Here is a 17931-nt window from a genome sequence, read left to right as displayed (position 1 = left end):
CGTGCGTAACGTGTTACAGAAGTTAAAAAAAAAAATTAATAATAATTATTTTACACAATTTTGTATAACAATTTCCCATACTTTAGGAATAGTAAGAATGTCGTTGTGGTTTAAATTTGGTCTGTGTGGTAGGGCTTCAGAACTTTCTTTATATAAACGTTCATGTTTATATAAAGATCTATGTAAAAGTTTAGACTTTTTCCAATGGATCCTATGGCTTGGATTTTCAATTCCGTGTTGAGAGAGAGGCCAGATTTCTGCAGTTTAAAAAGACGAATGTGGTCTTGATGTTCCTAGATGTGTTTCTGAACAGACCTACCTGTCTGTTCAAAGTAAGACAATTTGCATGAGCATGGAATCTCATAAATGCCAGGCAACATCAAAGGTGAGAGTTTGTCCTTAGGAGAAGATAACAAGTTGTAAATTTGGTTGATAGGTTTGTAAGTAGTGGCAAAATTGTATTTCTTCATAATTTTTGAAAGACGTTCATAGATGCCTTTGACGTAAGGTATGGGAATCCTATGGACTTCTTCTTGTCTGGTTTGATGTGTGGGAAAGTGACTGATGATTTTTTGAGTTGTTTTAGGATTATATCCATTTAGTATGGCTGTATTTTTGATTACTTCTAATTCTTGGTTTAGAGATTCTTCAGAGGAGCAGAATTTGTGTGATCTGGAAACTAGCGATTTAATAATGCCAGATTTCTGAGATGGATAATGAGCAGAAGAATTGTGAATGTAGCGACCTGAGAATGTAGACTTGCGAAAGACAGACAGACGTGGTGATGGAACCGTCTTCTTTTCTTTGAATGTGTAAATCCAAAAAGGAGATACCTTGTGGAGATTCTTTTTCTAATGTAAAGTTGATGCAATGATGAAGAAGGTTAATTTTATCTAGAAACAGTTGTAATTCATGTTCGGGATGATCCCAGACTGCAAATACATCATCGACATACCAAATTTTTGGTTTGGGTTCAAAAGTGAATATATTTTCCTCAAGGTGTTCTAGAAACAAATTTGCTAGGTTTGGTGATAAAGGAGATCCCATTGCTGTTCCTTTTTCTTGCTTGTAAATTTGACCTTTCCAGGTGAAGTAACCTGATGCAGTAACAAACGTGAACAATTCAACGATATCAAATGGAAATTTTGGAGTTAGTAATGCTATTGTTTCTTTATGGGGAATGTTTGTGAAGAGGGAGACAATGTCAAAGCTGATTAACAAGTCAGTTTTTGACAGTTGAATGTCTTTCATTTTTGTGTGAAACTCTGTAGAATTTTTGATTGAAGAGACTGAGTGACCTATGTAAAGACGGAGAAGGTTAGATAAGAATCTTGATAACTTGTAAGTTGGACTGCTGATACAGTCTACGACGAGTCTGAGTGGAACATTAGTTTTGTGTAGCTTAGGTAAGCCATAAATTCTAGGAGGGCTGGCATGGTATGTCTTAAGTTTTTTGATTGTTTCTTCATCTAAGGAGGAAGTTTCATTAAGTAGCTTATTTAATTTTCTGAGTTGACGTTTCGTAGGATCATAATCCAATTTGGCGTAAGTATTACGATCTTGACAACATATTTGCAGTCTGGGATCATCCCGAACATGAATTACAACTGTTTCTAGATAAAATTAACCTTCATCATCACATCAACTTTACATTAGAAAAAGAATCTCCACAGGGTATCTCTTTTAGGATTTACACATTCAAAGATCAACCAAATTTACAACTTGTTACCTTCTCCTAAGGACAAACTCTCACCTTTGATGTTGCCTGTCATTTATGAGATTCCATGCTCATGCAAATTGTCTTACTTTGGACAGACAGGTAGGTCTGTTCAGAAACGCACCTAGGAATATCAAGACCACATTCGTCTTTTTAAACTGCAGAAATCTGGCTTCTCTCAACACGGAATTGAAAATCCAGGCCATAGGATCCATTAGGAAAAGTCTAAACTTTTACATAGATCTTTATGTAAACATGAATGTTTATATAAAGAAAGTTCTGAAGCCCTACTACAAAGACCAAATTTAAACTGCAATGACATGTGTAAAATAATTATTATTAATTTTTTTTTTTTTTTTTTTTTTTTTTTTTTTTTTTTTACTTCTGTAACATGTTACGACGTTTAATGAGATTCTATTGTAATCATGTAATCATGCGCCCTAATCCTAACTGTATGTTATTCCTATTATTGTTTAAACTACTGTACTGATGATGTCCTAAGATACTTAGGATGAAATATTTACAATTAAATAGTTTTCACTGTGGTTAATACATGTGTTTCTTTTAGTATGAACTCACCACAGATTTCGTTATTTAAAAAAAAAAAAAAAAATGCATAAGATATAGCAGCACTCAATGTTCAAAATGTCCTCTCTTTTGCTTTCATGCATGCCTGAAGTCTGTGAAGTCACATGTTGATGGTGGCATGTGCAACATCCAACAGAAATGCTGCCACTGCTTGTTCCAAATCCACCTTCAGGCTAGCGATGCTTTGGTGTAGTTTCTTGCAGGCAGCTCTCTCAAGGTCTGACCACAATTTGAAGTCCAGTGGATTCAGATTGAGCCTTCCAGGCTGCCAACGAGATGATAATATATGGTCTGGCACATTTGCATCCAACCACTGTTGTGTGTTCATTGCCTTGTGTGCAGGAGCTGTGTCCTGTTGGAAGGTTCACTGCCTACTATGAAACAAGGTGTTGTTTGGGGGCTGTACCACAGGTTCCAGCATGGTGTCTTAATACACTTTGGCAAAGTTTTGATCCCTTTCTTACAGTCATGCAACATGGATATCCCCAATACATCACCTTCACAAAACCATCATTGACGTGGGGCTGTTAACCTCTATGAATCCTGGGTGCAACTATTCCAGGGCATGTACCTGATAGTTTTGGCAATTCAATGACTCTTATTGGTGAAAATCTTCTCATCTGTGAAAAGGATATCTCTGTGTCTGTTTGCATACTGCCAGAGAAATACTTTTGATTTTATCACCATCTGCTGCATAAGTTGTGGTATTAAGGACGAGAGTAGGTGCTCATTCCCAGGTCATCAGCTAGTACAGTTGACATTATTCTCTGTGAAATGTTCATCTCTCACAACATCACTTTCTGCATTCTCACAAGATTATGCCAGAAGCGTACCTTCACAAGCTGTTGCCTACTAATGCAGCATGGCCGACCTGTTCTTTGGCAATCATATATACATCATCTGTATCATTATAACATTTTATACTCTGATACAGAAACATCCTACTGATCCTGAGTGTTTTTAGCATGTAGAAAATAACAGGTGGCCTGCATTCCAACCTTGAGAAGTGTTATTACAGCTACATGGTTCTCATAATCTCCCCACTGCATGTTAACCCATACAGCTAAATAACTCTCTCTCTCTCTCTCTCTTTTTACTAATAAACATGGAAATGTTGGCTGTGCATAGCACTACTAATGAAACAAGTCTCAGGAATTCTGAGGGCAATGCGGTGCTCTGCAGAAGTTGTTAACTATTTATGGCAAGACTGTGTATTTGTTAAGAATTTAAATCATTTTTTGTAATGTTTCTTCTCAATATGACTACTCAATGAGAGTTAAACTTCTTAAACACTTTAAGGTTTTGTTTTAGCCACAGGTAAAATTATCAAATTAGTCAACATGATTTAATATTTATGAAAAGAAAATTTTTTTCTTTTAAGAATACACAGGAAGAAGAGATCACTTTGATGATGATCCTTTAGCTAGAAGAAATAAAGCACCAGTGTAAGTTAATTACTTAATTTTCCTGGTTAAAATTAAATGCTTTGAAAAACAGCAGAACTATACGTTGAAAGTTTTGAAAGTTTATTTTTCACTTGGTTAGACTATAATAAATTTAGTTTAATCCTTTATCCAAGTGTGAGCAAACTTTGTTTGCTCACACTTGGATAAAGGATTAAACTAAATTTATTATAGCAAAACTATACCTTTTCTTTAATCTTTATTTTTATATCCTATTGAAAATAATTTTCATATAAATCATTCAGAATTTAATTAATTTGAATATGATTTCATATGTCTAAACATTTATGCAAGCATTTATTTAAGATAATGCTTTTAGAAAATTTTTTCCATAAGCTTATATTCTTTCTCCTGACATAATAATGATAGGATTAAGTTTCAGAACAAAGGTCTAATAAGAATGCTCACTTTTGCATTTTACTACCGATACCTATCAGATAGCCAGTCTCCAATCCAATGCACTAATCTAATATCCAACCCATCTGCTCTAGTTTGACTATCAACTTATCATGCAGTAATCTATCAAAAGCCTTTGCAAAATCTACGTATACTACTGTGTATCCTTCTCCTTTGTCCAAGGAAGCCATCACCTTATTGTAATAAGTAAGTAGATTACTAAAACATGACCTACCTGTAGCAAATCCATGCTGTCCATCAAAGATAATACCATTGTTGTCAACCCAATTCTGGATCCTAGTTCTCACCAGCTTCTCCAACAACTTAACTGCAACACCTGACACACAGATAAGCCTATAATTTGATTATTATTATTACGTAACACCTTCAGGGAGTCTAAAGACTCATCGAGGGAGGGCACCTACTCTACAACTCTCCGTCTCCACCAAACGCAACTACCTTCATCATCTACACTAACGCCATCAACTGTCAACCACCACCACTAGTATTTTCAGACAATCACAAACATCAATGCCCATGGCAGGATTCGAACCCACAGCATTTTGGTTGGAGAGCGGATATACTAACCGCTCGGCTAACCAGGCTTCATGCTTGAGTTCTATCACCTCCCTTATGAAGCAGCACGATCTTTACCTTCTTCCACTCCTTTGGAACTCGACCCGCTGCAAGTCTCATAATAAAATAATATGACAAGGCAGATGTCAAAACTCCCTGGCACATTCCTTCAGAATACATGGTGTATATTATCAAGTCCCACACCCTTATTAACATCAAGTTTGCTCAATTCTCCGTACACCTCTTGCTAAAAGTAGGTCATGTTTTAGTAATCATAACCCTCCTTGCCTGTCTTTGTAATCTTCATATAATTGGTTATTACCACTTCTGTTATGCTGCCTCCATAATGCCTTTTTTCTCTGTATTACATGCTTAATCTCGTTCATTCATCCATTTCACACCTACTTTATTTAACCTTCCTGACCCTTGGAATACATTTAGACATTGCTTCTACTAGATAGTTCTTGAATACCCTGAAGCTGCATTGATCTCTTTTTCAGCTAACTCTTTATTCCATGCTATCTCCTGAGCTCTTCATAATCACCAGCCTTGTAGTTCCACATATACCCTTTTCTCACAGATGTCCTTACACTGCTGGCAACCACCCAGGTAATCACTTCATGATCACTCTCACCAACTGGAGGGTGATTTGACACCTCATTTATAATTACATCCTCTGATGAGATGATCAAATCCAAGACCCTCAATCCTCATGTGCCATCTGTTACATACTGTCTGAGGTAGTTGTCCCTCAAAAACTTAAGAAACTCATTTTCTTTATTTCTATTTGCTATCTCATCATCCCAGTCTGTATTGCCATAATTAAAATTGCCCATAATGATTACCCTTTTCTTATTTGTTTGGCTAATTTGATTCTACATTTCATAGTCACTACCATCCACATTACCAGGTCTATAACAACATCCAACTAAGTATTTCATTCCCTTCACCTCTATCTCACATCATACTGCCTCAAATCACTGCAATTTCCCCCTCTTGCATCTCTACTTTGTATGGACATAACTCTTTCTCTATCATCAATAGCATACCCCCCCCCCTTCCTTCGTTTTTGCCCTTTCTATCTTCACGAAACACATCATATCCTTCCATCTCTATTCCTGTCAGGACGTCATCCTCATCCAAACATGTCTCACTCATTCCAACAATTCTTGGGTAAACAGACTCAATTAAATTTAATTAATTTTATTTTTTAAATTTTATAATATTCAATATTTTTAATTAATAATTAATATTTTTATTAATTTTTATCAATTTAATTTAATTTAATTAAATGCATCCATTTCATTTGTCTTGTTTCTTACACTTCGAGCATTTGCATAGAAACACAAGAGCTCATTCCTGAATCTATAGCTAGTTCCACTGATATCACTTATTTGATGTGACTTCTCCATGCTTAACTGAGCCATTTCTTTTTCTTCTTGTTCATCTTAGAATCTTCTTCAAATCCAACTGTTTTCACTTTATCCCAGGTCAAGTTAATTTCCCATCCCTTTTTGTCTACACATGCATTCACATCCTCTTGGAGCATCTACCTTTCTTATGTTCCTCTCTCTATTCTGAGCCTCCCCGTTTCACTTTCTGTCTTGCACACCTGTTCTCTCATTCTCTATACTCATGCCACTCGCTTCTTCTTCCAAAAAAGCCATTCTTCCACATCACTTCCCACTTGATCAGATTCATTCTCTGCACTCACTTCTCTACCTTCCAGCAACAGTCTCTCCAAGTGACTCACACACCAAAACCACTCAAATGTAGTCCATTGCTCCTATACAGTTCACGTTCTCCTTCAAACTCATTCCACACATTAACAAACTGCACTCCTTTTTCCTCACACATTTCTTGTAACATATCATTCATAATCTTTGCTCTCTGTCTCATCTCATCACTGTCATATCTGCTTACTACCTTTCCTATCACACTATTCTCTTTTATCCATCTCAACAACCTGATATCCAATCTGACGTGTTCTTTGTTCACAGTCAAGTCATTTGTACCTATTACAACTACCAACTCTTTAACTCTCTTACTTCTCACCTCTAATGCCTCAATCACACCAACTCGTGTTACCTCCAGTAAAACATACATTGTGCATCGTCTCGTCCAGCACACCTTTAATAATTGAATCACCATACAATGCCACTCGCAGGTCTTTCGTTACCTCTTTTTTATCAACATTATATTTTTCATCATTTTTGCTCTTCCATACTTATCTCGAATTCTCTTAACTTCATTCTGCATTCATTGCCTCATCTTGACTAACTCAACTTTCAAAACTTGTTTTTGCTGTCATTCATTCTTTAGAATTTTTGACCTTTTGAACCTTGCATCACACTTTCACTCTCAAAACAGTTAAACAAGGACCAGAGACCACAGATATGGGGGCCTGAGAAAAATTAGCAGAGTGTACAGATAGTATCAATGACTAAATCATGTTAAAAATAAAGATATTGGGAAGGAAATTGATATTGCAAGCATTCAAGAATGTCTGAACAGAGCTAATCTGAAATAGTATGCTTACTTAAAAATGAGGGAGGAAAGGTTAACAAAAGAACTGTGCAAAACACTTGCATACCAGACCAGCTTAAGTTACATGTAATATTGCAAAATGTGCTTATAGTGTTATGTTGTGGCTACATTTTGTAACGTTTTTATTTTCTATTCTTTTTCTGGTCGCTTTGCCCATAACCTATGTTATTTAAAAGTATCAAAGTTTTAGTTTGAAAGTGTTCAAACTTATTCACTTATTGAATACAGTAAATAATTATTTAGTCTAGTATTTTTTTCTTTTGTATATGTTGTCTGAATTTATTGACAAACTAGGAACAAGAGAGGTAAGGAATTAGCAGGTGAAACGGCATTACTATGAAGTCATTATAGGGAATACTAAATTATATTTGTCAAATATTGATATTTTATATTTAGATGAACATCATTATTTGACAGATATCAACTCTGAACTAAGATACCCACCTGGAAGGTACTGTCGATATTGATTATTAAAAAAAAATATAGTGTTAAGAGGAGAGCTTGTATTTCTTACATGAACATCTGAACCCTAAATGATCTCTAAAAGTAAAAAAAAGCAATGCATGTATTACTTTCTTTACACTATAATGCTCTCAGGTGCATTTTATTGATTGATAAATTAATTTTACTGCATCCTGAAATGGGTACCAATCTTGATTCAGAATTGCTGATTCTTTTAAAAAATTTGCTGATTATCTTTATTTATATAATTATATATTATCATTATGATGATTATTTATAATCATCTGAAATCACTGATATCGCAAGACTCAACATCATGGATCAATTATCACTATATTTACCTTGTTGCCCTAATTGCTTTGTCATGTTCCCAGACAACTATTACAATGACTTTTATCTTTAATTTATGCTTAATGCATTTTTCTCTGTTTCTCTATCTGTATCTCTGGAATAATGTGATTATTTATCCTCCTATTTTCTCCTCTGCTTTATGAAGTGTCTCTGTCTGGTGAGGTCCTCACTTATCATATTGCAAAAGGTAGTTCGTATTTGAATTGAGGTTTGCTTCCATGTTGTAAGTTAGATGCCAACTGAGTATAAGAGGGTATAAAGATGATATAGTACAGGTGTTAGTTCTAGAGCACATCTCTTAAATGGGAATTATGGGATACCATCAGGATCAGAAGCTCTTATTGTATTTGTCATTCAGTATTCTTGACAAAAGGCCAGGAAATGAAGTGAAATGAAGAGAGACATGCATCTTAAGAGCTAGATGTTTTAACATGCTGCCTATAAGAACATCCATTTCGCAATGTAAGGTTGGCAGTGCCCTCTGTGTACCACACTATCAGCATGATCTGGTAGTGGTAGCAGGAGACATTATTACTGAGATACAATAATGTTTTAAGTTGGAGGTGATTATTTGCCTTGTTATCTATGCAGTAGAAGGAGAATGATGCTTTGAAATAGTGTTTTTTTTTTTCCTGCTTTAGTGCCATCTGGGCTAGAGAGAGGAGTTGGTGCATAGGTGGATGGAAGTTGTGTCCAAGGAACTAGAAAACATTACTGCCAGTTTTTAAGAGCAAGCTTCCTGCATTTATTAATTTGAAGTCAGATATAAATTTGTTATTGGTTGTTGCTGTGGATTTCACTGTAGGCTGAGAATGAATTTGGAGTTTTTGTCTAAATCACTTGTGATATGCTGAATTTTTTTCACTGCCTTGGCTTACATGTTAGAAATCCTTGGGTATTGGGCAGGAATTTTGAATGGAGCAGAGTGGGTAATGATAGCTTCCAAACTTGGATAATTTCTATAACTTGGCCAAAACAAATATTTGGATCAGGAAGCAGTAGTCTGACCCTGAAAGACCAAGCAGAAGTCTTGGAGATCATCCTACTTGCTGCCATTGTAATGGCAGAGGTTACCATGAGGATAAGAGTGGCTGAGGGAAGGGTATTTTACTGAAGATGAACCTTATACAAGATTATAGTCTTCTGAGTTACTGAGAGGAGAGGTGACATCACAGTGGGTGGGAAAGGAGAATTATTAAAAAAAAAGATCTGGATTGTTGGTTGAACAGAGAGAATTGTCTAGTGTTTTGATTGGTAGATGAATGATTTATAAGATTATTTCTCATAGAAAATATCTCAGCTTCTCTTCCAGATTGGTCAGTAGAAAAAAGGCAGCCGATTTGAGTTGTGAATATTAGTCACAGATGGTGACTTCACTGTTTAGGTAGTTCAACTCAGGAAATTTAAATCAGACTCCAAGAGCCTGGAGTGATTTTAGAATTAGGTTGTAGTATAGGCAGCAGATGAATGATATGTCATGGGACAGGGAAATTTCAGATTTTTCATACCCGTGGAAAGGATTATCAGACTGTACAAATGCATGTTACCCTTTTGCAGAAGGAATCATATATTGGAGTGATTTGGTCAGTTTATAGTTGCTGTAGCTGTAATTTGGGGTTCAGCCAATTGGATGTCTGTACAGTGGCGTACATTATTTAATTGTGCATTTAATAGTGCAGATGTGGTAGCCCTGCAAGAGGATTTAAATAAGCTAGATAGATGGACAAATGAATGGGGGTATCAGTTTAATGCAGCAAAATGTAAGGTCTTGAGGTGGGAAACATCGATGGGATGCTGCATACTCTATGGGAGGAGTTATACTGGAGGGAGTAGGGGAGACAAGAGATCTGGGGTTGATGATTGATAGAAACCTGAAGTTTAGGGGACATATTGCAAAGGTGGTGAAGGTAACACAGAGGATTGCTGCTATTATGAGAAGGACACTGACCTGCAGAGATAAGAGGGTTATCATTCCGTTGTATAAGTCTCTGATCAGACCACACTTGGACTATTGTTCTCAGATTTGGTCCCCAGGATTTGAAGGGGATAAATTAACTGTGGAAAGGATACAAAGACGGATGACAAAGATGGTTTCAGGACTGTACAAGGATAGTTATGAGGATCGGCTGAGAGAATGTGGACTGCAGAGTTTGGTGGATAGAAGAAGGAGAGGTGATATGATTGAGACTTTTAAACTGTTGAGAGGTGGTTACAGGGTTGACACTGGGGAGTTCTTTCGCTTGGTTGAACAGCGGGAAGGAGTAATGACAAGAGGCCATCCCTGGAAGTTACGAAAGGAAACTGTGAGCAAGAGGGTAAGGAGTGGTTTCTTTGTGTGGAGGGTGGTTGAGCCGTGGAATGCATTGCCTGATGGAGTGGTGGGAGCGAGAACGGTCAGTGAGTTTAAAGAGTGGTATGATAGACTTTGGTTTCTCAGGGGGGGGGACCTCCCCTCGATGAGTCTTGACAGACTTTATGTCTTAGGAAGGACCTCCCTCGATGAGTCTTTTGACTCCTTGGAGGCCTGAATAATAATAATAATAATAATAATAATAAATTATTTAAGTTTTCATTTATGCCACAAATGTTGTAAGGTGAACATGCAAGTGTTTCTGTAGGTTTTTTTTTTGTTTGTTTTGTTTTGAGAGATGTTTCTATTTTTTAATTTTTTTTTATGTGGTGGTACTGTATTTATTTGGCTTTCTTTTTAATCATGATAATGTTTTTAAGTGAAATGAAGAAAGACATGTATTGGAAGGAGAAAGACGTTTTAACATGCTGCCTATAAGAGATGGTAATGCATTAGGAGGCTGATCAAGAAGCCTCCTGATGCATTACCATCTGGTTAGCCTATTTTGTACCAGCTAGCTACCTGCCTGTGGAACCACTTTACTGCTGTACCTTCAAATAGAAGAAGTTCATTTTCTGCAATTCATATATGGTGTGCCCTTTAAGGTTGCCACTCATACCATTTAAGAAAGAGAGGAGTATGCGATTAAATTTATAGTAATATGGAAGACGTTAACAATAAATATATACATGTTTATTGATGCATCACTTGTTATAGTCCTTTATGCAAGTTATAAGATCATGCAAAGTCTGATTTTTGATTTGATGATAATCACTTTAATTAATTTTGAATTCTTTTACTGGTTTATTATTTATCTCTCTTTTATTTTATTTTGTTTTCATATCTCCTTGTATATCACTGTGCTGATATGTGGCAGTTGAATGGCAATGCTAAATTGAGCTAGGTATTTCAACATTAACCCCCCCCCCCACACACACACCCAATCACAAGTCCAGGCATGTTTACTTCAGATTTTATCTCTTTGGATTGAATGAACAAAAAGAAAGAGAGTCAGAAAGAAGTGCAATAGCAATTAGTATAGTGTTATAGATGAACGTTGTCTAGTGACTACAAGCCCATAAAGAATTTTTTGGCATTTTTAGGGATACTAGTATCCCTGACACACTAGGAGGTGTGTTCATGTCAGGAAACAAATTCACCAAATTCTGCAAAGGAAGGGCCCTCACCCAAATCAGTGTAGATGGTGAACATTCCCACCACACAAGATATCCTTGACTCCTTTCAGAAACACTATGAACATCTGTTTGAAGACAATAGCGTTGTAGAAAACTGTGACTCTTGGAATTAATGCCTTTCCTGTTGCCATCCAAGTTGGGCTCAGCTGACTCATTGCAACATCGGAAGTTACTACAGCCTGTAAAAAATGCCAGAAAAGAAAATTCCCAAGACTTTAAGTGGTCTAGGGATAAAACTTTATCATGAGGCCTGGAATTTTATTCTTCCCATTCTATTTTATTCTTTAATTCCTTTACAGGCTATATATTAAGTGAATTTGTAGTCAGCCATACTCATTCTAAAACCTAATAAGGATCTTACCTTAATCAACAGCTGGAGGCCTATTTTTCTAATGTGCTTACTACAGGATTCTTTTTCGCATTATTAACAAAAGGTTCAAAGTAGGAATAAGATGCATAATCAGAAGCACATAGGTATATGGAGTTCCATGCTGAGCAGTAGAATTTGATCTGTTCCTGCTATGCAATCTACTCTGCCTAGATAATATGAAAAGCAGCCATGACAATACTCTGTGAATCTTGCTCAATCATTTGATAATGTCTGGCGTCCTTTTCTATTTTGCATCCTCCAGTGGAGTGGACATAAGGTTGCTATCTATCATTAAAGGAGCCTATGCTACTGCAACTGCCCACCTCCCCTATCAAATGGATTCCTATCACACATAGTCAAATTCAAACAAGTTAAGCAAGGTTGCCCTCTCAGTCCCTTCCTTCTTGCATTGGTACCAGAATCTCTTTTGTCAGGGAGTTGACAATTTGTATGCTGTGTGAGGGATAAGAATTCCCTCAGCTATGAAGGAAAACAAAGTACAGCTAATTGTCTTTTCACACAGCTTTTTTTACACGATTTCGAAATAACGTGGTTTAGAAAATAAAAGCAATTCTATTTTTACACTGCAAATTTTGATTTAACATGGTTCAAATGGTGCTTTTTTTTTTAATTTTTGTTTGAATTCAGTTAAAAAGAGTATTTCCATTATAATTATCATTTCCTAGTATGGTACATATGTACTTAAACTTGAATTTTGGGGAACCCACCTCGATGTTTTAAATATCAGGGATTACTCTATGCTACAGAATGTAGACAAATGTCAAGTTGAACTTATTATAGGGAAATCACAAAAAAATGTTGGTAGCTTTAAAGCAGCTAAGGATCGTGTGACTATTATTTTGCAGCAGTGCTTCAGGAGATCATATATTAAAACCATTACTCTTTAATCGATCCATATGACCGTGGACAACGAAAGTGTGGATTTTAACATGTTACTAGTGCACTGAAAGGCAAATAAAAAAAGGTTGGGTTACAAAATAAATTTTTAATGAATGGTTCCAGAAGTTAAATGCTACTTGATGGAAAAATCTGGACTTTAAAGAAGTTTTATTGATTATAGACAATGTGCCTGTCCATCCTGTTTTCACCCAAGTGTGGAATTTTGTTTTCTGTCACCTCCTTAATATAATACAACATCCTTAATACGACCACTAGATCAGGATGTGATGGCTACCTTCAAAACTTACTACGCAAGAAGAAGAACATTTCAATACATTTTGGATAAACTAGAAAAAGATAATTTATTGACAGTTATTGATGTGAGGAAGAAATTTTCTATTTTAAATTGCATCAAACTTGTAAGTTGGCATTATCAGAATTGAAACCATTAACTTTAAATGCATGCTGGAAAGCTACTTGGCCAGAATGTGTGAAAAAGAAAAACCCTGTACCTTTGCATACAACTAAATATCTCAATATCATCAGATTAGTACATGCGGTTGGCAGAGAAGGATTTGATGATTTTTCGTCAGATATTGAAGAATTGATGGTTGACAAGGCTGTTAGTAATTGCGAAATAATAGTTATTCTTGAGAATCTCGATGAAAAAGAAAAAAGTGATGATGAAGAGATTCTACTTACTGCAGGATTAATTAAAGAAGGGCTTCAAATGGCTAGTAAAATTGCCAAGTCATTTTCTTACACAGTCTAAATTGTGAACGAGCTGAACACTTTAAACGTGAACAGAAGTCATGTATTGTGCAATATGAAGAATTATACAAAGATCTAGTCAAAACAGGATTTCAATGATTAATTACAGAGTTCTTGGTAAAAAAAAAAAAATCAACCTTCAGAATTATTGGAAATGAATGCTAATTTAATTTCTTTTACTGAAGAAAAGGTTTCACCATTGCAGTATGAACGACAGCCAAAGTGTTTCAAGTGATGGAAGTGTTTTGATTCCAGTCTCACACAAAAGGATGCGGCTACTGTCAGAAAGTGACAGTGAATAAAATTTAACTAATAACTATATGCGTGGGTGTATTTGGACATTTTCGAATTTCTGTTTTATTAGTGACACACTATTTTCTTTAAGAGATGCATGCATACGTACATACATGCGTGTGTGTGTGTGTGTGTGTGTGTTTTTAAACAATAAGTTTGAAAATAACTTATTGTTCCTATCGGGGTTTCACATTTGGAACCATTCTTCTATTTTTTCATATGCACTGTATTATTTTTCACACGGTTTTCATTTACACAATTTTTTCTGGAACCAATCTACCATGTAAATGGAGGTTTGGGTGTATTAGTATTTGTGTACAATATGTCAAAAAAGATATATACTGAAAATCATGATCCCTCAAAGGGATTGTTCAGTATATATTCTTCTATTTTTTCATATGCACTGTATTATTTTTCACACGGTTTTCATTTACACAATTTTTTCTGGAACCAATCTACCATGTAAATGGAGGTTTGAGTGTATTAGTATTTGTGTACAATATGTCAAAAAAGATATATACTGAAAATCATGATCCCTCAAAGGGATCATGATTTTCAGTATACATCTTTTTTGGAAAAATTTTGGAAAAGTTAGTCCACTGATTTTGCAAAAATCAGTGGACTAACTGCCACTGCTGACAAAATGAAATTATGGTTTTTAGAAGATTGGATCTCGGAACCATTGGAATTCCCTTCTCCATTTATCCAGTATTTTGAGTTCAAGAACTTATACATGAAAGCATTGAAACCTTAGAGAACTGGAAAATTGAGCTACTTTCCTTTTCTTCTAAACCTATAGTACTTAAAACCATAATCTTCCCTGCTCAGCTGTACACAATAAATATTACAGACATGAGAAACATAAGGAAAACATATATAAGTAAAGTGGATATTAGATCCAGCATTATTTCAAAGCTGAATGTAGAAACTATGAAAGTTTCATAAAAATAAGTTGACCAGAGAGTTTATGGGTATACAATCACTGGCATTCACGAGTTGCCTTAGCATTTTCTAATGGACTAATAGAAAACAAATATATAGATGTTTGGGCAGCATCTATGTTTTCTAAATAGCCTGCTCTAAGGCAACTCATGAATGCCTGTATTCATGAGTTGCCTATATATGAGAGTGTATTCCCATAAACTCTCTCGTCAACTTATTTTTATGAAACTTTCATAGTTTCTGCATTCAGCGTTGAAATAATGCTGGATCTAATATCCACTTTACTTATATAATTTTGCTCGCTGAACTGAAGCCTTTTGACTCTTTATTTTAGTAAATAAGAAAAACAGTTATATAGTAAACAGACAATTTTTTTGGTGCAGCTAATACCAGTAAGTTAAAAAGGATTTTCTTCAACTATCAAAGATGCTTAAAGGCTTAGGCTTTCTATTATTAAAATTCTGCTGTTTACGCTATATTGCTTCAAAATCTACAGGAATCCCTTACTTTACATGGTTTCAGATAACATGCTTTTTTGAATTAACATGATTAATAAATTGATTCCAGAATTTATTTAACATGAATAAAAAATTCACTGAAGTTCCATTCGTATTGGTCCTGATGAAACTTCTTGTCTGTACTTAATCTTGTCTTGAGGTGAGGTATAGTTTTATTTTATCATTAAATATAGTCCATATACTCAAATTGTCTCTGATTGTTGTTTTCTTCTTTTAACTCTTTTTTTATAGCCACTTCTGGCATTAGGAGTCCCCCAATTCTCTCCATCTGTTTCTATCCTGAACTTGTTGGTGCCAGGGAATTCCAATTGTTTTCCTCATATCATTTGACTATCTTCTTTCAGGTCATCCCACAGATCTTTTACCCTCATATCGCTGCCACTCTTGTAAAACTTTTGTCCATCTATTGTCCTCTAGTTCTGCGATGTGTCCCACCTATTTCCATTTCTCTTGAAGTATGTTTTTTTAATATCAAAAAATTTTGTTTTAGCTCTTATTTCTTCATTTTTGATTTTATCTTTGAGTCTTATCTTTCCATTCTTCTTTCGGTTTTTTCATTTTATCTATTGCTATTATTTCCTTTTTGAGTGGCCAAGTTTCTGCTCTGTATGTGATAACAGGCAATACATATTGGTTGAACAGTCTTGCTCAGTTTTATTTTGTTGTTTAAAAATCTCTTCAATTTTCCAAAAGCTGACCATCCCATTCCTGTTCTTGTTTTCACTTCTTCCATGGTTCCTTGTTTCTTCATTGTTAGCAGTTTTCCTAAGTATACATACTCATCTACTATTTCAATTTCTTTATTGTCAATTTCCTTAGCAATGCTGTGCTTTTCATTGTGTCCTGTTATTACTATTACTATTATTACATGACACCTCTATGGAATCCAATGACTCATTGTGGTAGGGCACTCAATTCTACTTCACTAAATACATCTCATTCTCTCTACTACTAATTAATTCTCCTACTACAATTTTGGTTTTTTCAGAATTAATGTTTAATCCAATTTCTAATGATTTAGTTGTTAGATCTTCTATCATTTCTTTTAAATCTTTCATTTTGCAATAATAAGAATATCATCAGCAAATCTTAGGTTGTTTAATTTAATTACATTAATATCGACTTCTTTATTGAACAATTCTAAATTGCTCATCATATGGCCCAGTGTCTCCTTGCCTTATTCCTTGATTTATGTGAAATTTTTTGCTTATTTCATTGAGAATGATATTTGCTATAGCATTTTCATAAATATATTTTCTTATGCCAATAAATTGTTTTTCAATGCCATAATCTTCTGAGGGCTTCTATTATTGATGATGTTTTTATGCTATTGCTAACATTCCTCTTCACATGGCCTAAATCTATGTAGGCCATGTGAAGAGGAATGTTGTTGTATTCATTGCATTTTTCAATAAGTAGGTTTATTGATTTAATATGATCTATTGTACTGAAGTTCTTTCTGAAACCAGCTTGTTCAGAAGGTTGTATTGAATCAAGTCTTATTTCTAATTTATTGGTTATAATTCTAGTGAAAAGCTTATAAATATGGGATAACAAACTAATAGGCCTGCAGTTTTCTAGTTTTAATTTACTTCCTTTTTTTTGTATGCAGTAAAATAATGTTTGCATTATTCCATATTTGGGGTGTTTATCCTTTTTTGATGCATTTATTGAATAGGATTTTCAATTGTTGTTTTAGAATATCCTCACCTTCTTTAACATCCCTATGATTAAAGAATGCTCCTGCAGTTTTGTTTTGCATTTGTTTTAATGCTTTTTTAGTTTCAAAGAGTTCTAATGGAGGTATATCAGAGGTATTGTCATAGTCCATTTTTTCTGTTAGTTCTGGAGTTTTCTTTCTGTCTTCACTTTTCTACAGATTCACGGAGAAATTCTTTTGCTTCTTATGTGATTTCTTGTTTGCTAAATAATTTTCTTCCATTCTGCTCTTCAATAGCTATAATATTCTTTCTTCCAGATGAAAGATTATTTCTTAGAATTCTGAGATTTCTATTTTCATCAGTGATTTTTTGGATCACATCATCTTCTCTTTTCTTAATATTTTTTTTAATATTTATTCTTATTGCCTTATTTATTACTGTTATTTCAATAGTTTCTCTTTTCCCTTCTGCAATCAACTGCTTTCTCTTTTCAATGAGGTTTATTGTGTTTATTTCTGATAGTTTCCTAGTCCAGCTCCTTTTGTTTTCTTTTAAACTTTGTGCTGATTCAATAAGAATGTTTCTTATTTTTTCTTCTTCCTGGTCAATGCTTATTCCTGTATTTGATATACGTATATTTTCTTTAAGTTTCTTTTCCACTGATACATTGAAGGTATCTCTATTTCTGTCAAACGTTTCAGCTTTTATAATATTTTTCCTTTTTTGAAATACAACTCTCTCAGCTTTCACTGGTATTTCCATTTGTGCTCTCACCATTCTATGATCAAACGTGATGCCAGTATGGTTTAAAACACTAACATCTTTGAAG

General features: G+C 34.8%; 1 protein-coding gene across 7 annotated transcripts in view; it reads left to right on the top strand.

Annotated features, from left to right (window-relative positions):
• LOC150094164 (tight junction protein ZO-3-like) overlaps nucleotides 1-17931 on the top strand; it is a 528478-nt gene that overhangs the window by 227316 nt on the left and 283231 nt on the right. For all 7 annotated transcript variants that reach the window (XM_090411771.1, XM_090411769.1, XM_090411767.1 and 4 more), the window contains exon 11: nucleotides 3687-3750. In XM_090411771.1, the coding sequence (XP_090267897.1) occupies nucleotides 3687-3750 (64 nt within the window). The remainder of the gene's footprint in view (nucleotides 1-3686; nucleotides 3751-17931) is intronic.

This window comes from Typopeltis vanoorti, chromosome 22 (genome assembly GCF_054136105.1).
Source record: "Typopeltis vanoorti isolate ZY-2024b chromosome 22, IOZ_Tvanoo_1.0, whole genome shotgun sequence".
NCBI classification, from domain to species: domain Eukaryota; kingdom Metazoa; phylum Arthropoda; class Arachnida; order Uropygi; family Thelyphonidae; genus Typopeltis; species Typopeltis vanoorti.
The sequence above is the reverse complement of the archived record's forward strand: the minus strand, read 5'-3'. Positions and strand labels throughout refer to the sequence as shown.